Below are 22,337 nucleotides of genomic sequence, written 5' to 3'. Positions count from 1 at the left end.
TAATTTTAGACTTAGAGAAAAGTTGCAAACCTAGGACAAAGTTCCTATTACCCTTCACCCAGCTTCCCTTAATGTTCATGTCTTGCATAACAATTGTATAGTTGTCAAAACTAAGAAACTACCATTGGAACAATATTGTTAGCTGAACTATAGACTTTGTTCAGATTTCACCAGTTTCTCCACTAAAGATAATTTTCTGTCCCAGGATCCAGTTTAGGATCCCATGTAGCATCTAGTTAACATGTGTTAGCGTCCTCCACTCTGTGACAGTTCCTTAGCCCTTCCCTGTTTTTCATGACATTGACACTTTTGAAGAGTACTGGGTCAGTTTGTTTGTAAAATATCCCTTAATTTTGGTTTGTCTGGTGTTTTTTCCTAATCAGATTAAGGTTATGCATTTGGGCGAGGGGGAAATACCACAGAAGTGATGCACCATTCTCAGTGTATCATATCTAGGATTATATGATGCTGATACATCGTCTTACTGGTGATGTTAACCTTGATCATTTGGTTAAGGTGGCGTCTGCCAGATTTTTCCACTGTTGAGTTATGATTTTTCCTTTTGTAATCAATCAATATCTTGAGAAGATACTTTGAAACTGTACGAATATCCTATTTCTCCTCCGACTTACACCAACTAATTTTAGCACCTATCAGTGAATCTTTTCTACAACAGTTACTACTATGATATTCTAATGGTGATTTTCTATTACCCTTATTCTCCATGTATTATTTGGAGTTCTTCTGCAAGGAGGAGCTGTCCCTTCTCCTTCATCCTTTTTTCCCTCCCTCCCTCTCTCCTTTCCTTCTTTCTTTCTTTATATCAATATGGATATTTTATTCTGTGGATTATAATCCAATATTATTATTTATTTTATTGATCAAATTGTTCTAGCTTTGGTCATTGGGAGCTCTTTCAGGTTTGCTCCTTTGTCCTTTGCTTTTAATGACTCAGGGCCATCTTTATATACTTGATTTTTCGGTACCGTAATGCAGGTGTGTTAGAATTTGCACCTAACCTAAAAGATGCTCAATAGCTAAACTATTTGGGATTCTCTGTCAGCTTTTTTCTCCCTTGTTCCTTAGGTTCAGTCCTTAATTTCTGGGGGGCTTCTCACTGCCGTGGCTTCTCCCATTGCGGAGCACAGGCTCCGGACGCGCAGGCTCAACGGCCATGGCCCACGGGCTCAGCCGCTCCGTGGCATGCGGGATCCTCCCGGACCAGGGCACGAACCCACGTCCCCTGCATCGGCAGGCGGGTTCCCAACCACTGCTCCACCAGGGAAGCCCAGCCCTTAATTTTTGCCTGTTAACAAGTGTTTCTGCCTGTAACAGCCCCTTTTCATCCTTTTAATTTGTGATGCTTCTGATTTTTTGTAACCTTGAAAAAAATAATGAAATTTGTTAGAACTTAGGAAATAGAGGGACACATTCCTCTGGGAAAACTGCATAAACTTTTAGTGCAGTAGTGGTAAATGTATTTTGGTTTCTTGGAGGCTTTGTTTCTTATTTTCAGATTCTGTGTTTAAGGTAGGTGAATGTGTTCTTAAAATATATTTCTTTTTTCATATAGGCTGCTGCTCAGTGTTACATTGATTTAATTATTAAGGAGAGTGACAACAATGTAAAGCTCATAGTTCTGGATCGATTGATAGAATTGAAAGAACATCCTGCTCATGAACGAGTACTACAGGTAAGTGTTTTCTAAAAGAGAGAAATCATCAATAAAATCTTTTTTCAAATTGAGATAATTCCTAAGACTTACTGTCTTGGTTAGCTTAAATGCTTGGAGATTGGGCAGTTTAAATTTTGGTCAACTAAGGTGTAACTCTTGAAGCACCATAGCCTTTTGAGATATTGTCCTTGTTATAAAAAAACATTTCTAACATGAATTAATATGTTACCTTTTATCTTTTCTATTTGTACTGCACTTGGTGTTCTTAGCAGTAGAGATATATTTGTTTTAATTTTAATATAATTTACATTTCTTGTAAAATAATTATACCAACTGAGAATAAAGATGATTAGATTCTAGAAAATTATCAGCATACCTATTTAATCTGTGAGAATGATTGTTATAAAATAAAGCCCCATGGTACAAATAGAGCTAAATTCAATGCTGATCCTGGATCAGAGTAACAACAAAAAATTTTCTATAAAGGACATTATTGGGACAGTTGGAGAAATGTGAATATAGACTCTATTATTTAATAGTATTGTTATCAATGTTAAGTTCTCTGAATTTGAGAATTTTACAGTGGTTATGTAAGAAATTTTTCTTGAGTATACACTAAAACATTTAGGAGTAGAGAGAGTATGACAAAGCAAATGTAACAAGATATTAACAACTGGCAGATGTAAGTGAAGGTTATACAGTTCATTCATTCTTAAAATTTATAGAACATTTTTATCAGAGAAATTTTTAAAAATAGAAAGTTTTAAAGAAGTAAAATATTTTGTTTTGCTATATTTAAAAATACTTACTTGCTATAGATTTTTAAGTATGCTTCTTTAAAATATTACAGTTTCCTGCAGAGCCAAAATAACATTATCACACTTAACAAAATTATTAATAATTTCTTAATATTATCCAGTTTTCCCAGATGTCCCTAAAACACCCTTTAGTTTTGTTTTTCCAGTTCATGACCAAACATCACATCTGGTTGTGATGTATGTGGTTGTGATGTATGGTTCCTTAAGTCTCTTAATTTGAGCAGTATCATTTTTTCATGATACTGACTTGTTCAAGAGACCAGACCAAATGTCTGGTCTCCTTCTGGATGTGTCTGGCTACTTTCTTTGTGTCATTTAGCTTGTTCCTCTGACTTTTGTATTTTCTGTAAACTGTAAGTTTGAACTAAAGCTTGATAGAGTCACGAGTAAACATTTTCAATGTGAATGCATCATATGTGATATTATATACTTCATATTGCCTTATATCAGGTGACTCAAATTATCTGGTTTTTCCACCAGTAGTGATTTTATTATAGATCAAAGAATTAAGGTTATGAGGGACAGAATCCTTTATTCTACAGTTAGGATTTTCTTCTTGTGACTAGAAATACTGGTGTTAACTCTGGATTTTTTTATTCTTTTTCAGGATCTGGTTATGGACATCCTAAGAGTACTGAGCACACCAGACTTAGAAGTACGCAAGAAAACTCTGCAGTTAGCACTGGATCTTGTCTCCTCTAGGAATGTCGAAGAGGTAAAACAAAACTTTGACAGCACTTTGTAAGCTGTCAAGCCAAACATGATGTCATTCTCACTTATTTTTACTTTGTTCTATAGCTGGTTATTGTCCTTAAGAAGGAAGTGATTAAAACAAATAATGTGTCAGAGCATGAAGATACTGACAAATACAGACAACTCCTTGTGCGAACATTGCATTCCTGTTCTGTCCGATTTCCAGATATGGCTGCAAATGTTATTCCTGTGGTATGTAATTCCAATGATCTTAACTTTGAAATTCTCTAAAAATAAAAATTAAGAAATTCTAGTTATTTAACAGTTAAACTCTGGAAATCTCAACTGTCTGTACTCACTAAATCTCATGGTCAGAAGGGATCTTTATGTTTACTATTAAGCTCAAAAGGATAAGGACTGACTTCTTTCTCTTACATCTTCACCAAAAAAATAAACAACAAAAAAAATAGTGACAAAAATACTTCCACATATTACTGCAATTAATGTTTGTTACAGTTCCTAAAGTAAAATTATTCTGTGTGTATAGATTATTCAGTGGCATTTTACCTCTTAAAGTTGAAGGATTTAATTAGAGGAAAAATTAACGTGCCCAGAATATTTTGTTTTCTGTCATTGTCAGATAAATGAGGTATGTTATTGTAATTTGAAATTTTGACTTTGAGCTCTGAATTTTCTCTAAAATGATTTTACTTTTAGTTACAACTTAGATGTGTCCAGTTAATTTATTTTGACTTGTGGATTTCCAGCTTCTGTTTTATCATGTGTTTTGTAATAAACTGAAAAGCCCTCATGGCTTTGTTTACATAATGATGCTTGTCTCTCAACTTACGTTTTGTTGTATATTTGGAAAGTGTTATTTATATTCTCTGTAAATTTGTTTATTTACTTATTTATTAAACCTTAGATAATTTTCCTTCTGAAAAGATGTAATCGTTATCCATTTTTTTCTTTTAGTTAATGGAATTTCTCAGTGACAGTAATGAAGCAGCAGCTGCTGATGTCTTGGAGTTTGTTCGTGAAGCCATTCAGCGCTTTGATAACCTGAGAATGCTTATTGTTGAGAAGATGCTTGAAGTCTTTCATGCTATCAAATCTGTCAAGTAGGTTTAAAATCTGTTTAAATGTAAAGTCAAATAAGCATTTTACCAATTTCTGTTTTGTTTTGTTTTGTTTTGCGGTACGCGGGCCTCTCACTGTTGTGGCCTCTCCCCTTGCGGAGCACAGGCTCCAGATGCGCAGGCCCAGCTCACGGGCCCAGCCGCATCGCGGCATGTGGGATCTTCCCGGACTGGGGCACGAACCCGTGTCCCCTGCATCGGCAGGTGGACTCTCAACCACTGCGCCACCAGGGAAGCCCCCAATTTCTGTTTTTAAGGGTCAGTTGATAGACAGTATAGGGGAAGAGAGGTGTCTCAACACATTCAAGACAAAATAAGACAAATGTCAGAAACATGTCACCCCTACTCTCACCCTTAGTTAACCCATAATCTATGCGCAAAATAAAATTTTTGTACACGTGATGTAGGTAGGTTTCTTTATTCTCATTTCCTCTAAAACATTGTAAATCCTGAAGTGACTAAGGAACGTATTCTTAAAAGGTATCATTTTGGGGATACCATTATTATTTATATCCCCCCTTGAGCATTTACTGAAGTGAAGGATTGAAAATACAACCTAAATCTGAGTTGTTTCCTTTCAGATAGCCTTTGCTAATGAGAAAGGACGTTGCATCCAAGTTTTGCTTCATGTAAATCATCTGATAGACTGTAGTAGACTTGCATTATATCTGCCTGTATAGAAAAGAAGGGACTACAAAATTGGTTTTATGATATGAAAATGTATTGATATTTATGGAAGTGAGAAAGATTGCTTCCTTTCTGGGGAAAAAAAACATATCAAAGTTTAGCTTTTGGCAGCCATAATCTCTTAGAGCTTCAGTTTCTAGAATTTTTTTGAATAAATTTAATGAAAATCTTAGGGAAAAGATGACTGAAGACTTTATTCAGTTTAACATTTTTTAACTAGAAAATGTTGCTTTCTTTATGTTTTTGGTCTTCTTGTTATGATCCTCTGCATTCCTTCCTTTTTCATTGTTCTTTTCAGCATCCTGCCTCTTCAGTGAATTACTTTTTATATTAAAATAATACATTTTTTGTAGTGGTAAGTTATAAAATCAAATTTACCTTAAATTTGGTCCTAAATGGAAGATAACACCTTTCTGGGAAACATCTTGGTATTTTATTTTTACTACTGGGTTTACCAGTTGTAGAATGTTCCTAAAAATGATGGATAAGACACTTACTTTCCTTTTAATCCTTGTGATTTCAAGAGAGAATCAAAGAAACTTAGTGTCTTTGTTATATTCTTCCTTAATATTTCATCCATAGTCCCTCACAACTGCAGAATATTGTTTTCTTGCTTATGCTTAAATTCACAAAGAAAGATCACTGCTTCAAGATTTGTTGGCAGAATCAGTGTTTCAGAACTTGTATTCTTGCTATAGGATTTACCGAGGAGCATTATGGATCCTGGGAGAATACTGTAGTACCAAGGAAGACATTCAGAGTGTGATGACTGAGGTCCGCAGGTCCCTGGGGGAGGTATGTTTTACTTTTAGTAAATTCTACTTTATATGGTGATTTTTTACTTTAGTAAACTCACTTTTATGTGGTGATTTGCTTTTGTGTTTTTATTTAGTAGTTCTTGGGCTAAAGAACACTGAAAAAATTTTAATTACACAGATAATTAAGCCTTTGGGCAATGGGAAATTAGGAGAGTTGCCCTCCCCTGCATTGAGCCGTAACACCTGTTCTTGTGTCTGTATTATTTACCCTTCTGGGTAAGATTTTATTTGAACAAAAGGTTCTGTGTTTTAAAAAAAGAAAAAGACTTGTAAAACTCTGCTTAATCCTCTGCGTTATGAAAAAAGAATGCATATATTTAAGAACAAGGCTGACTTTAGAATATGTATTTATGTACTAAAACTGGCGGTATTTCCTCATCCAAACAACCATATGGTAGAATAGAAAGAACAGTGCTTGTTAGGAGCCTGGATTCCAGTCTTTCTTCTGCCAGTAATTAGCTCTGGGTCTTTGGATGTAAGTTCCTAAACCTGACTGGACATCAGGTTTTTCATCTATATAATAAAGGAGTGGATAGATAATGATTGAAGACTCTTAGAGCTCTTAAGTTAGATGATAGACTGGTGTTGAGAAATAAATACAAAGTATTCATTTGGTTTAAAAGAGGAAGTTGATGAAGTTACTATGTACAAATAAGTTAGATTTATTTCATTTTATGGAAGGATGGGTGCTGGTTTTGGTTAGTATTTCAAGGGAAGGGATGGAGAAGAAGAATAAGGCTTAGTTAGTATCTCCTTTGTCTTATAGTCAGTGTCCTAAGCATTTTCCTATTAAGTAACTTGTGTGGAAAGAATTAAGATTTCCATTTAACAGATTAGGAAACTAAGGCTCAAAGTGGTTTAATTAATTTGCCCAGAACCATACAACTAAAAGTGGCATCCAACTCCAAAGCCCCTGTTCTCACTATATTATCCTAGGAAGGAATGAAAATTGAAAGCAGAGTCCCAAGTTCCAAAAATCCCTTTGTGGGAATAGTTCTGTAGAGAACTATAGAAATGATTGAATATTTAAATATGTTTTGCTTGCTACTGATATTATTACTAAATTGATGTTTCCAATTGATTTTTAGATCCCAATTGTAGAGTCAGAAATTAAAAAAGAAGCTGGTGAATTAAAACCTGAAGAAGAAATAACTGTGGGGCCAGTTCAGAAGTTGGTAACTGAAATGGGCACCTATGCAACACAGAGTGCCCTTAGCAGTACCAGACCCACCAAGAAAGAGGAAGAAAGGTAATTTGTGGCACCTGTGCCCTGCCAGCTACACCTCTATGATTACTCCTGTGTCTAAAACAGTCAAAGGATTTCTTTTTCTTATTATTGATAGTTTGCTCTTTTGACCCAAATGGAAATTTTTGCCATATAAGATACTTGAAAGGAGAATGATGTTTTAAGTTCTTTCTCCCAGAAATTGTGTTAATAGTTTTAATCCTCTGCTCCTTATAACTGTTCTCATTGAAATAACTGTGTTCTGTTTAAACTAAAATTATTTTACTCATGTAGAAAATGCTAAATGGAGGTAACTGGTGATATTTGAGTTTTGTTGCCTTTTTGCATTTGGAAAACATATTTTGAAGGTTTTCCACTTCTAATTGATGGAATAAAATTTGGATGTTTTCCTCCTTATTTTGTTCTCAATATTATAGTGAAGTTGATGAAAATTTGCCTAAAATTTTAATGGTTACTATGTACTAGGCATTGGGCTAAATAAAGAGTTTGTCTCATATAGTCTTTGACAGTATCCTGTTGATTAACCACATTTTACAGAGGAATTTGAGGCCTGGAGAGGTTTGCAACTTACCCAGAGGGACACAATAAATAAATAGATAAGCTGGGGTTTGAATGTAGCTCATTGGTTTCAGTATATGCACCTTTAACCATTTTCTCTTTCCCTATTCATTTAGCTCTTTTATCATTTGAAGATAAGTGTTAAAGCCATGTGATTTTTTCTTTTTCCTTTTTTATTCTGAGAGCTAAAGAGGGAACCATAATTGAGATCCCTATCACTGAAGGGTGGCACTGAGAGTATTCAGTAGGCTTCCTTGAGTCCTTTATACACAAGCTGCCTGCGGCTGAGAAGTTGGTGGCTTTCACTTTCCCTGATTGCTTTGCAGACCTCCCCTGCGAGGATTCCTTCTGGATGGAGATTTCTTTGTGGCTGCCTCGCTTGCCACAACTCTGACCAAGGTTGCCTTGCGCTATGTAGCTTTGGTTCAGGAGAAGAAAAAGCAAAATGTAAGTTCATTTATCCTACATTTACCCAACAAATGAATCTTGAGAGCTTATGCTCTAGTTGGGGAAATGGACAAAGTGATATAGCATAACATATATACAACCTAATGATTGTAAAATTGACAAAGTAATGTAATAACAATAGCACGTGATTAGTCCAGTGGAAGTGATACAAGGGTTTATGAGGTTATTTCTGCTTGCTGGGATTAGTCAGGGCCCAGTGAAGGAAATGTCTCTCCCTCCAGCGTCTTCATCCTGTCAGTTACTGTCTGTTTTATCCTAGAAGTGCCTCTTAAATGTATTCCCATTTCTACAGTTCATACCTTCATCGTAGCGTCTGACCATTCTGACTGTATGCCAATTTATAATAATGTACTTTGATTCCACCCAACCCCTACTACCATCCTTTGTGTTATTGTCCTATATTTTATTTCTACATGTCATGTTATCCACCCTATGATGTATTGTTATTATTTTTGCTTTAAATAGTCAGTTATCTTTTTAGTATATATGCACCATTTCTTTCCGAATTCTTATTTATCTAGTGTCCAGACTCAGGTAGGGAAGGGGAACATACTAAGCAAGTTGTAAGAAGTTGAGAGCTGAGAACAGGACAAAGTTCACGTACCTTCCTGGGTGGGTTTTTGTTTTTTCATATTTTTCTTCATGGTAAAATGTACATAACATAAAATTGACCAGTTTAACTGTTTTTAAATGTACAGTTCAGTGTCATTAAGTACATTCAAATTGTTGTGCAGCCATTATCATTATCCCTCTCCAGAACTTTTTCATCATCCCAAACTGAAACTACCCAGCAAACAGTAACTCCCCATACTCCCTCCCCTAGCCCCTGGCACCCACCATTCTACTCCTCTCCCTCTATAAATTTGCCTATTCTACATACCTAATATAAATGGAATCATAGAATATTTGTCCTTCTGTGACAGGCTTATTTCATTTAGCATGTCTTCAAGGTTCATTTGTATGGAAGCATTGTCAGAATTTCTTTCCTTTTTAAGGCTGTATAATATTCTGCTGTTTCTGTATATCCATTAATCCATTATAAATGGTCAATTTTCTTCCAAGTATTTTTTTAATGAGAAAAAAGTTATATTTGCCCACATATTTACCACTTATGGTGCTTTTCATTCCTTTGTATAAATGCAGATTTCTATCGGATATTTTCTTTCTGCCTAAAGAACTTGATTATTTTTATAATGCACGTCTCCTGCTGATGAATTCTCTCAGCTCACATTTGCCTGAAAAAAATCTTTACTTTCATTAAAAAAAAAATCTCTGTGGTAGAATTGTGAACATTTTTATTTTATTTTTGTTCATATCTTTTTTCACATTGCTGAAATAATGAGTGATGTAATAAAAACTAATGAGAAAAAAATCACTCATGGTTAAAGCACTGAAGTACAAATCTTGTTAATATTGTGGTGGAGATAGATAGAAACATCAAAAGATGGAATTACATTACCAGATATAGTAACAAAAATCTTTCCTTCCTCAGAAAGAGTTTATTATGGCTTTTAATAATGATCACGTTTTCCCCTAGTAGTGATCATTTTGTGTTTTACAATACTGCAGTTTCACTTAACTTTATAACATTTTCCCATGTTATTCTAAACCCTTCCTAATCATAATAATATTTAATAGCTGCATAATAGTAGTCCACTAGATTCTTTCATTTACTCAAACCTCCATATAATTAGACATTTTCTTTTTAGATTAGGGACTTTCAAAGGATTTTTTTAAAAATTTCCGTCATATAGATTTCCTTATAAATCCATAAATGAGATTTAGAGGGTCGGGTAAAATTACAAGGTGTATTATCTCTTTTTTATTGACTAATTTTATTTATGGGCAGTAATTTACTTTGTAACTCTCTGTGGGCCATTATTTATTTATTCAGGTCTTGTCTGTTCTTTAAATTATGCTTTTTAAAAATCTCCAGCATTTTATGTCTCAGTTCTGCAAGTTGGGAGACCATTTGCTGATACCTGCTTAAGAGAACCGGGTTTCTGCTAACATACCTGGTTCAGCAAGTTTGTGACCTTTGGTACGAGGCAGAAGGAAGTTTGGTTGTTTATCACCATACTGGCTCTCCTTCATTTATGCCTTTTCCGACACTCTTCATTTTTTCATGTAGATCTGACTTTCTCTCTGGTATCATATATCTTTTGCTTAAAGAATTTGCTTTAACTTTTCTTGTAGTGCAGGTCTGTTGGCAGTTAATTCTTTTGGTTTTTGTTTGAAAAAGTCCTCCTTCATTTTTTTTTTTTTTTTTTTTTTTTTTTTTTTTTTTTTTTTTGCTGTACGCGGGCCTCTCACTGCTGTTGCCTCTCCCGTTGCGGAGCACAGGCTCCGGACACACAGGCTCCGCGGCCATGGCTCGCGGGCCCAGCCGCTCCGCGGCATGTGGGATCTTCCGGGATCGGGGCACAAACCCGTGTCCCCTGCATCGGCAGGCGGACTCTCAACCACTGCGCCACCAGGGAAGCCCCTCCTTCATTTTTGAAAGATATCTTTGCAGATATAGCATTCTAGGTTGACAGTTTTTTTCTTTTAGTACCATAAAGATGTTGCTTCATTGTCTTCCGGCTTTCGGTACTATCAAGATGTAGCTCCTGTGTCTCTGTGTGGAATGTGTCCCGTTTTCTTCTGGCATGTTTTGGATTTTCTCCTTATCACTATAATTTCAAGTTTCAGTAATTTGATTAGGATATGCTTTGGTGTGGTTTTCTTGTTTGCTTTTGGTTCATTGAGCTTCTTGGATATGTGGTTTTGTAGTTTTCATCAAATTCAGGAATTTTTTGGCCGTTATTTCTTTAGCTACTTTTTTCTGTCCCCCTCCTCTTTCCCCTCCTTCTGGAGATAATATCTAGGCTCAAAGGATTATTACACTTACTCTTCTGAGGTTCTTTCCCAGGCTTCTGGTAGTTTTTTCACGTATGTATGCTGATCAGTACTTAGCCAAAGACATTTTGACAAAGACATAATAAAGCATGTGTCAGGATAATGCTACATGAGACTAAAAATGTAAGTCGAATTCACTGGTGGAAGACCTTGAATAGCAGGCTGAGTGATACGGACTTCAACATGAAGGCTGTAGGAAATCATTGAAGGTATTTGCATGTGGAGTGAAATGATTGATGCCCAATAAAGATTAAGATAGTAGGTAATCACACTTAGCATCACTAGTAACAGGACAACCTGACATTATGTGCCTCCTAATGCAATACAAGAAGATATGCAAAACATCACCTATCTTGTACTGTAACTAAAAGTGGAGAACATTCTGTAGAACAGCTAGCCTGGGCTCTTTAAAAGAAATCATTGTGATGGAAAAGAACACAGAAAACCAGGGGACTGGTCTAGGTTAAAAGGGGCTAAGGAGAATAATAGTCAAATAAAATGCATGAAACTGGTCCTGGATTAAAAAAAAAATCTTTGTGACAATTAGGAAGATTTAGTTCAATTTGGAGTGTAGTAGATATATTTTGGAACTGTTACATTTCTTAAGTGAGATGATGACATTGTGATTATAAAGGAAACTGTCCTGATTCTTAAGAGATGTATGCTAAAGCATTTATGAGGTAAAGATTCTTACTTTCATATGTTAAGCCAAAAAAATAAGTGTACCTATATAGGTAGAGTAAGAAAGCAATTACAGCAGAATATTAACAATCCGTGAAGTGTATCATTCTTTTAACTTTCCGTAGTTGGAAAGATAAAAGATAGCATTGGCCTGTGAGGGGTTAGAGTAAGAGAAAATAGTTTGAAAACCACTTCTGTCTATCACTTAAGGGTTAATGAAGATTTTAGAGGGTGGCAGTTAGAATAGAAAGGAGGGAAAAGGGTGCAAAAAAACAGGGAGATAAAATCTAAAATATTTGCAGTCTTATTCAGGTGAAGTGAAAATTAGGTTTATTTCTTGGATTGTGAGTTATAATAAAGTGACATTATTGCATTTGGAGAAGCCTGACAATAAATAAGCCATTTCTCTCCTTATCTAGTCTTTTGTTGCTGAGGCAATGTTGCTCATGGCCACTATCCTGCATTTGGGAAAATCCTCTCTTCCTAAGAAGCCAATTACAGATGATGATGTAGATCGAATTTCCCTGTGCCTCAAGGTCTTATCTGAATGTTCACCTTTAATGAATGACATTTTCAATAAGGAATGCAGACAGTCCCTTTCTCACATGTTATCTGCTAAACTTGAAGAAGAGAAATTATCCCAAAAGGTAAGGTATATATGATAAAGCCATAATAGTGCTTTTTGGTTTTATTGTTGCTGTTGATTTTTCAGTCCTCATGTGTGAGGGCTTGTCCCTGTTGAAGGCCTACAAAAAGCTATCTTTTTTTCCATATTAAAGAGAGATGGTATATTGTATTTTCAACACAGAAAGAATCTGAAAAGAGGAATGTGACAGTACAGCCTGATGACCCCATTTCCTTCATGCAACTAACTGCTAAGAATGAAATGAACTGCAAGGAAGATCAGTTTCAGCTGAGTTTGCTGGCAGCAATGGGTAACACACAGAGGAAAGAGGCAGCAGATCCCCTAGCATCTAAACTTAACAAGGTAACAAAATGTCAGATACACTGGCGAGTTATTTAAATTGGCTACTTAAGAAAGTAGTAATCAGGAAGTTGTTGGTCTTGCTGTTTTTTAAAGGAAAAATAACTAGAACAGCATCAGTTTTTGTCAAGTTACTCTGATTGACAGGTTCATTAAACATGAATTGAAACTCGGTGGAGCCTGATACTTTACTATATGATGGCACTGTTAAGTCCCAGAGATGATTTTTAACTTGTTCCAGTTGTGTGTCAAATTACCATAAAGTGAAACATAGCGCTGAGGGATCCTTAGTGGTTGACTAAAACTTTTAAAAGGTAGGGCACTAGCCTCTTCCCCCACACCCTGCCCTCAAGTTTCTCCTGTCCCCTGCTACTTTAAACAGGACAATTACACTTTTATAGTCTTAATGTATTGAGTTCCGAATAGGATTTCATTACGAAAATTGTTCTAATCTCTCTCTACTCAGATATTAAATTTACAAATCTGGTTTAATCCTTCCTCCATTAGATGAGTAACAGTCTCAAATTGGTTTTGTTGCCCAAGATAAGATCAGTGGCAGAATAGGAACTACTGAAACAGTTTTCTCCCTTAGAATTGGGAATTGATATTGACGATATTACAGTTATAAAATTTTTCAATTTATTTTTTAAAATTGTTCTAAAGTTTACATAACATCAGATTTACCCTCTTAACTATATTTAAGTGTACAGTTCAGTGGCATTAAGTATATTCACATTATTGTGCAACCATCACCACCGTCTATATCCCCTGAACTTTTTTCATCTTACAGAGCTGAAACTCTATACCCATTAAACAATAAATCCCAATTCCCTTCTTCCCTCAGCCCTTGGCAACCACATTCTACTTTTTATCCCAATGAATTTGACTATTCTAGGTACCTTATGTGGAATCATACAGTATTATCCTTTTGTGACTGGTTTAGTTCACTTAGCCTAATGTCTTCAAGGTTCATCCATTTTGTAGCATGTGTCAGAATTTCTTTCCCTTTTAAGGCTGGGTAATACTTGACTGTGAATATATACCACGTTTTGTTTATCCATTCATCTGTTGATGGACATTTTGGTTGCTTCCACCTTTGGCTGTTGTGAATAATTCTGCCTTGAATGTGGACGTTCATATCTCTCTTCGAGGTTCTGCTTTCATTTCTTTTGGGTTAAACCCAGAAATGGAATTGGTGGATCATAGTGATTCTGCTTTAATTTTTTGAGGACCACTATACTGTTTTACATAGCAGCTGCACTGTTTTACATTCCAACCTTCAATGCAGAAGGATTCTGATTTCTCCATATCCTTGCCAACACTTTTTATTTCTTTTGTAGTAACCATCCTAGTGGATGTGAAGTGATATCTTATTGTGGTTTTGATTTGCATTTCCCTAATGATTAGTGATGTTAGGCATCTTTTTGTGTGCTTATTGGTCATTTATATATCTTCTTTGGAGAAACGTCTATTCAAATCCTTTGCATATTTTTTAATCTGGCTGGTTGTTTTGTGTTGAGTTGTAAGATTTCTTTATATATTCAGAATACAAGTCCCTCATCAGCTATATGATTTGCAGATATTTTCTCCCATTCTGTGGGTTGTCTTTTCACTCTGCTAATAGTGTCCTTTGAAGTACAAAAGTTTGTAACTTTGATGTAGTCCAATTTACCCATTTTTTTCTTTTGTTGCTTATGTCTTTGGTGACAATATTACATTTTTAAAGTGTTATATATACTCTGGATGTTTTTTAAAAAATATTTTTTTGGTGGGGGAACATCTAAAAATTTATCTTTGTGGAATTACAAGTGTTTCTTGCTTGTAATTATTTTTCCTGAGTTTGGGTAACAGCTAGTGAGTTTAGGTGCTTAGGGATTTAACTGAAAATGTATGCAAATCTATTCAGTTCCTAAGTTGGGATAATGTTTAATGTATTTGCTGAACATATTTAACATCTTTCTACTACTGAGCTGTAAAGTGTAGCACCTTTAGTGCTAGTTATTTATTTATTTATTTATTTGCGGTATGCAGGCCTCTCACTGTTGCGGCCTCTCCCGTTGCGGAGTACAAGCTCCGGACGCGCAGGCTCAGCGGCCATGGCTTACGGGCCCAGCTGCTCCGCGGCATGTGGGATCTTCCCGGACTGGGGCATGAACCCATGTCCCCTGCATCGGCAGGTGGACTCTCAACCACTGCGCCACCAGGGAAGCCCCAAGACCTGTTATTTTTAATGTCTATGTTTCAGTTACCATGTCTACATTACAAAACAATTTTATTATACATTTCAAATGACTGGTCTAATCTAAGCACATCTGTTAATTACCTAACAGACTTAGTCATTTGGCTAGGATATGTTTGGTTAAACTGTCTCAGTCATTTGATTATCTTTATTTTTGTTTGACAGGTCACCCAATTGACAGGTTTCTCAGACCCTGTATATGCAGAAGCTTATGTTCACGTCAACCAGTATGATATCGTCCTGGACGTACTTGTTGTGAACCAAACCAGTGATACCTTGCAGAACTGCACGTTAGAGTTAGCTACTCTGGGTGAGGAAATTTACCATAACAGAAAGATATCGTTACATAGTAAATCTTTATGACAGATTGTTAAGAGAAGTGCACAAGTTTTAGTATAAGAATTCTCTTGAGCCCTTTGTGACATTTTGAATCAACTCTTAGTTTTACATTTTATATTTAGTCTCCTTCTACTCCAATTTTCTGAACCTCTGTGATATTGACTTTCTTATGCTTATGCTCTTGGTATTCAGTGAGCTTGATCCAGCATATGTCAGTTTTTCTAGATTAAATAAGAGCTGTTTAAGTTACAGATTTACCAAGTAGTTTAAAGTTTTAATTGCCTTAGTACAGAACGAGGTATTTTCTGAGCCCATAACTAATACATACCATGTGTGGCCAAAGTAATACATCATTATCACATTTAGCAATGTGAGATTTTTTTTCTTCTTCTTAATATAGACACATGAATCAGACTTTCTCTGGTCATTTATACATATGGCTTTGAAGTTGGAAAATATAAATTGTATACAGGAACAGTGCACTGCCCCTAGGAAATTCCATATGGCTTAAGCAAGAGTTAAGGGACTTTAAGAAATCAAGGGAGAACAGTTCTGCCCTGTCTTCCTCAGCATAGCTTGGGCCTATATAAAGAACTGTGTTTCTAAGAATTTGCAGTCCTTTTTTCAGATTGTTTTATCTTTGTAATGGAGTGTATAGTTTAAGACTTAAGCTTTTGAGACATCTGTATCCATTCACTGAAATAAAGCAGTATGCCCAGAGTAACCCCATACACACACACACACACATGAATTAAATATAGAGTTATTCTGAGAAGCCTATTACCTTTTAAAAGAAAATGTGCATTTTGATGTGAATAATAGTGTTAAATGATTTCTTTATTTTGTCCTTATATTTGAATCATAACCCTTCTCTTGTTCCTTGTTTTGCTAGAAACTATTGAGCTATATACATTTTAAGGTTTTACGACTGGAGAGGTTAATATGTATGTCTTTTTAGCCATGTCTAAATTTTTTTTCAGGGGACCTGAAACTTGTGGAAAAGCCATCTCCTTTGACTCTTGCTCCACATGACTTTGCAAATATTAAAGCTAATGTCAAAGTAGCATCAACAGAAAATGGAATAATTTTTGGCAATATAGGTAAGGAATTGTTTTATAGTATGTGATGTTTGGATATTTTACTGAAGAATTTCTGTAATGAGCTGTGTGACATTTTTTGAGGACAGGGCTTGAATCCATTCATTCATTCATTCATTTATGGGGCATCTTCTATGCTATTCAGTGTTGTGCTGTGTTCTGGATATACAGAAATGAACCAGATAGAGTCACTGTCCTCAAACTGTCAAGCAAAAGGAGGAGATAGATAAATAATAGATTACAATACAATGTGATAACGGCTAGTTTATATACTATGTGCTTTGGGATCATAGAGGGAAAATGCTAACAGTATAGAAGGCTTTATAAAGGAGGAAGGTATGTTATCAAAGGATGACATTTGAACTGAGCCCCAAACTGTGTATAGGCATTTGTTGCTGGGCCACCTAGGGATTAGCTTGTACAGAGGTATTCAGTCAATAAGCTTTCTTTTTTAAAAAAGCAATTTCTGTGGTAGGAACAAAAAAATCTCTGTCCTCAGATAGCTTCTAGTTGAGTAAGGGAAAACAGATATGTGAAGTAGATATGTGCAGTACATAACGGTAAGTGCTATGAAAGAAGGCTGTGCTGGGTGAAGTGGAAGTCTATGAAGAGATTGGGTCAGTTCTCTCAGAGTGGTGGGGGGTTGGGAGGAAAGGTAAAGAAAAGGCTTTGTGGAGGAGCTGAAGCTCAAGTGGGGTTTTAAAAGATCAGTAAATGGTCTACAGATAGACAGAGATTCAGTTAGAACAAATGCAAGTCGTTTGATATACCTGGAGTTTAGAGTGCGCTAGAGGGTGGTGGTAGAAGAGAAGGAGGTTGGGAAGGTTAGTGGCAGCTATATTATACTTGTCATGCTAAGAATTTCGAACTTTATCCTGGATATAGAGGGCAGCCACTGAGGAATTATTAGTGAGTGAGTTACATGATTAAATATTTCTGTGGCAGCACTAAGGAAGACTGATTGGAAGAGGCAAGAAGATTAACTAGTAGACTTGCAGTAGCACAGGTGAGAGATGATGGAGAGTTTGAACCAACACAGTAGTGGCTGGGATGGAGAGAAGGGCTGAATATAATAGATATTAAGGAGATAGAATGGTTACTGATTGAAGAGGAAGTGGCTAGAGCAACGCTCAGATTTCCTGCTTGGGTATGTTGGGTTGGTGTTTATGTTAATCACCAAAACAGAACAGAGGAGAGAAGGACAAATTTGAGAGAGATGATAAGTTAAACTTGAGGTTAAGTAATGAAGTGTCTTAAGTTATTGAAGGGCAGTTTGAGATGAGTCTGGAACTTGAACGAGAGGTCTAAAGTAGAGATGAATATTTGTTTTAAAACCACAGAAATGGAAGAAATCACCCAGAGAGGGCATAAAGAGTGAGAAGAGGGGAGATTTGAAAACCAAATCCGAGAGAACAGCAATATTAAGAGCTGTTTGGAGTTTTTATTCAGGGTAGTATTAAAGCTGGTCAGAGAAGGAGAAGCCTACAAAGGAGGTGCAGTTAGAGAAGCAAGGAAAAATTCTGAAGAAGTATCGGCAGCTGCAGAAGATCCCTAAGAGAAGGGCCCTTTGGATTTGACAATCAGTGATACTAAAACGTTTCTTATGACCTGTCTTGGGCAGTGGTGGTGGGTTGAAGACTGCATAGGACGTGGAGAAATAAAGATAGTGAGTGCAGGCCACTCTGAGTGTGCGACCTTGGTTTTGATAAGAATGAGAGAGAGCAGTAGCCAGAAGAGAAAGAAAGGATGAGGGAAGATTTTTTTTTGACGATGAGAGGACCTTGACTATGTTTATAAACTATAAGGGAAGAAAGTCAGTAAAGAATATGAAGGTAAAGACAAAAGAGGTAATGATTGATGGAGTGAGGTCCTGAACCAAAGCAGGCATCACAGATGGCAGCAACTATGATCCTTGAAGAGCAGAGGCCATACTTGTCTGATAGGAAAGGTAAGTAGGTGAAAGTTGATTCAGAGAAAGATACATTTATTTTTAGAGGTGGGGCTGAAAATTAAAGGAACTTATTCTTGGTAACCTTAGTTTTCTCCAAAAGTAGGGTGGGGGAATGTCAAGAAAACAGGCTAAAAAAAGGTAGGCTCCAGTCAGATTATGACTTTCTACCATGGAAGAAACAGTTACAGATGGAAAGGTCTTGTATCATTACATACTATGGCTCAGCAATATTCATCCAGAAATATTAGTTAAGCATCTGCATGAGAACACTACTACCTGTGTATCCTTCTACAGTGTCTAACACTGCAACTGCTATGTAAGCACTCACTGAGTTTGAATCCTGGCCTCCACCACTTAACCAGTTCTGTGACCTTGAGCCACTTAATTAAGTTCTCTTTGTTTTTACTTGTCTATAAGATGGAAAATAATAATACTATAACATAGGATTGATGGTCATATTAAATAGGTAATAACTTGTAAAACATAGAGCCCACTATATAATAAGCAAAACTATTTGCTAATGTCATAGTTGTTATTTGGAAATATTAAAATTTTTAATTAAAATTTGCCTTTGGTGATTGGGGGTCTTTTTATATGTGTATATTGCAGTTTACGATGTCTCTGGAGCAGCAAGTGACAGAAATTGTGTGGTCCTCAGTGATATTCACATTGACATCATGGACTATATCCAGCCTGCAACTTGCACTGATGCTGAGTTCCGTCAGATGTGGGCCGAATTTGAATGGGAGAACAAAGTTAGTCCTTGGGAAATTTCCTTGAACTCCTTATGTTTCTTTTTGGCTAATGTTGAGGGATTCTCTGATAAAATTAATCCCTCTAATAAGTGTCAGATGTGAAAAGCAAAGTCTTTCAGTATCTGTGCTTACAAATTAGCTTTAACTGGAAAGCATGCAAGTGGTTTGGTTAAGTTACGGTTTTAAGTTGGTGAGAGTAACAGTTCTATAATTAATCTGATTGTTCAAGACATTATAAATAATGTTCCATCTCTTGTATGTATGAATAGTAACTTGCCATTGAATCCAGTGTTCAGTAGAAGCTTTGCAAAGTCAGTGCCTGCTAGGGAACTTTGTTCCTGTAAGCCTTGATTTTTATTAGAAATATTTTATATACAGCATGTTGATTGTCTGTGAAGTTATCTGTATCTGAAAGTTCTGATACCAACCTACAGTTTGTTGGATTTTGTAGATGTCATTTACTTTTTGTTGCCCACCCTTTCCACCTAAATACTTGGAAGGAGATTCTAATATGACATATGAACGATTGTCTGATAAGAAATTCACAACTTTCTTAAAGTAAGAGCTATAACCTCGACTTCTTTCTCTCCCTCTGTACAGGTGACGGTTAACACAAATATAGTTGATTTAAATGACTATTTACAGCACATATTAAAGTCAACCAACATGAAATGCCTCACTCCGGAGAAGGTACAATTTGCCTGTGTACTTCTTAAATCTGATAGAGAGTAAGATGGTAGATTCTTGGCTTTCTTTTATTTCCTCTAGTGTATTTTGATATTATTTAGCCTGAGAAAAGCAGTGTCATTCTAGACTAGCTAAAAGAAGTTATCCCATAGAATGTATGAATCTGCTGACTGCTGACTGCTTTCTACTGGAATAGGAACAATATCTGCTTGTTCCTAGTGCAGTGACCCAACTGAATAGTCACATTGGTTTTTCTTTTCAGTCTTCTCCCTCTTGGCTAAAGGCTTATTCCATAATAGTTCACGATACTGGATTAGAAAATGTCCATGATCTCTTCTGTTGGCTCTGATTGTGGGTCATAATATATCTATCTGCTCAAGAATGGAATTGTTAATGTACTTTGATTTTCTGCTATGTTTGTGTATGTATGAAAAAAGACTAGAAAGACCAAAAAGTGAAGACTGCCAGGGAATTCCCAGGAATTTGTTTTTCTTTATACAATTTCTGCTAACTTTGTAATATTGATTTAATCATAAAAGAATGCTGCCAGACAAGTAGGTTTTAATTCATATATTAGTCTATTGAACAAATACTCCAACAAATATTATATGCCCAATACTCTGTGAGCTGCTGGATGTACAATAAAGAACAAAATAAAAACAGTCTCTTCCTTCATGGAGCTTAGGGTCTGGTATGGGAGGTAGGCAGACAGCTCTAAACAAAGAACATATAAATACAAATAAGGATAGGTGCTATTTCTTTAAAATCAGTTTTTTTGAGGTATAATATAGATGCAGTAAAGCTCACACTCTTTACATTTATAGTTCTATGAGTGTCAACAAATTCACACAGTCATGTAACTACTACCACATGATAAGTCCTGTTTTAAGTGGTAATTTTCCTATGCTATTTGGTCTTGCTTATGTGTAGTTCTCTAGTAGAGTATTGAATTCATCACAAATTTCTTCCAGGCACTTTCTGGTTACTGTGGCTTTATGGCAGCTAACCTCTATGCTCGTTCCATATTTGGAGAAGATGCACTTGCAAATGTCAGCATTGAGAAGCCGATTCAACAGGGACCAGAGGCCCCTGTTACTGGCCACATAAGAATTCGTGCAAAGAGTCAGGTAACAGTTGTTTTTTTTTGAGATGGTCTCTGAACTAAATAAAAAGAGAAATAACTTATGTCTCTTTATTTCTATATGTAGCATCCTCTGTCGTACCAGTGTTTCATGCATTAGATGCATGTATATTCATAATAGTAGTATCCTTGAACAGAAGTATGACTTTACTACATTAAAATAGCCCACCTTTTGGGCCACTCATTCTGTTTGTTTGCTTAAAATCAGATTAATTCCCATGGGGTGTTTGTGAAATGGGTTCTTCAGAGTTTTTTGAAATCCAAGCTACAAATCTGGTGACTATTTGTAAATCTAGCACTAAAAGTACTTAACCAAGTAAAGTTTTAGTGAGTCTCTTTTGTACATCCTTGGTTTTATTGTTGATATGGTATCATTGCATGGAGGCTTGGTTAAGATAGAATAACCTACTGATTGTACATAGTTTCAATAATTATAAACATCTTCATTCTTTCTTACAGGGAATGGCCTTAAGTCTTGGAGATAAAATCAACTTGTCTCAGAAGAAAACTAGTATATAAGAGTAAACAAAAAAGTCCTTGCAGCTTTACAGTTAAAATTTAGGTATGGGCTTACTGGACTCCAACATATTTTGTACTCTTTTGTGCTTTATGTTATATAGAATCTGAGTTCATGCTGAATGCATTCCAGCCAATAATTTATAGCCTTTCCCTTAAATCAAGATTGATTTTAAAATTATAGTTTGTCTTTTGTCTTAACAGTTCTGAATGTTGTCCTCAAAGTATATAATGTTTCTCACATGTATCAAGACCATTTTCACAGTACAATAAACAGATCTATTCCTAAATCTTTTGTTATTTTATAAATAAATGTGTAATTACATAATTTTAGTTATGAGAAATGGATTTTAGTTGGGTTATAGATTTCTATTATAAATTTAAATTGCTGTTTGAGTCGTGAATATATGAACTTTATTAAGAGAATTTACAAATGCAGTGATATGAAATGAGATAGGCCTTGATTTACTTGACTGATTTTTACTAATTTAATATTCTAACATCAGTATCTGTAAGAATGCCTTACCATGTTCTAAAGGGCTTTTCTCTGAAATTTAGGTCCAGGAAGATGGTATCAAATACCTTGAGAAAACAGGTCAATCTTCATTTTAAAAGAGTACTATGAACTCTGACTAAAATAAACACACTATTAATTATCCTGAATCATAATGAAAAGTAGATAATCCAAAATAGATTTTTTAATCATTCACCTTTAGCTTTGGGTATTCTTTTATGTTTGTTAGGAATTAAATTGATTCCAACCAGTTACTTCAGCTGCACTGGGAGGATTCAACTCCAGAGGATTCAAAAAGCTGTCCTGTTGCCATGTTGCCTCTATGCCTCACTCCCTCCTCCCCTTTTCCTCACTTTACACTAGGGCTGGGCACCATCACCTCCCAATATGATTCCAAATGCCTTTCTGAGCTGAGTTCCCTAGGGTCAGATT

General features: G+C 35.8%; 1 protein-coding gene across 2 annotated transcripts in view; it reads left to right on the top strand.

Moving 5' to 3' along the window:
* Positions 1–21,681, top strand: part of COPB1 (COPI coat complex subunit beta 1) — a 32,657-nt gene extending 10,976 nt beyond the window's left edge. For both annotated transcript variants that reach the window (XM_060104254.1, XM_060104253.1), the window contains exons 8-22: positions 1,574–1,693; positions 3,101–3,208; positions 3,292–3,438; positions 4,162–4,307; positions 5,711–5,807; positions 6,919–7,079; positions 7,961–8,081; positions 12,101–12,328; positions 12,490–12,669; positions 15,071–15,215; positions 16,225–16,344; positions 18,902–19,047; positions 19,648–19,737; positions 20,706–20,861; positions 21,335–21,681. In XM_060104254.1, coding sequence (XP_059960237.1) covers positions 1,574–1,693; positions 3,101–3,208; positions 3,292–3,438; positions 4,162–4,307; positions 5,711–5,807; positions 6,919–7,079; positions 7,961–8,081; positions 12,101–12,328; positions 12,490–12,669; positions 15,071–15,215; positions 16,225–16,344; positions 18,902–19,047; positions 19,648–19,737; positions 20,706–20,861; positions 21,335–21,394 — 2,025 coding nt within the window. In that variant the 3' untranslated portion in view covers positions 21,395–21,681. The remainder of the gene's footprint in view (positions 1–1,573; positions 1,694–3,100; positions 3,209–3,291; positions 3,439–4,161; positions 4,308–5,710; positions 5,808–6,918; positions 7,080–7,960; positions 8,082–12,100; positions 12,329–12,489; positions 12,670–15,070; positions 15,216–16,224; positions 16,345–18,901; positions 19,048–19,647; positions 19,738–20,705; positions 20,862–21,334) is intronic.
* The last annotated feature ends 656 nt before the right edge of the window (positions 21,682–22,337 follow it).

This window comes from Mesoplodon densirostris, chromosome 7 (assembly GCF_025265405.1).
Source record: "Mesoplodon densirostris isolate mMesDen1 chromosome 7, mMesDen1 primary haplotype, whole genome shotgun sequence".
Taxonomy (NCBI): Eukaryota; Metazoa; Chordata; class Mammalia; order Artiodactyla; family Ziphiidae; genus Mesoplodon; species Mesoplodon densirostris.
The sequence above is the reverse complement of the archived record's forward strand: the minus strand, read 5'-3'. Positions and strand labels throughout refer to the sequence as shown.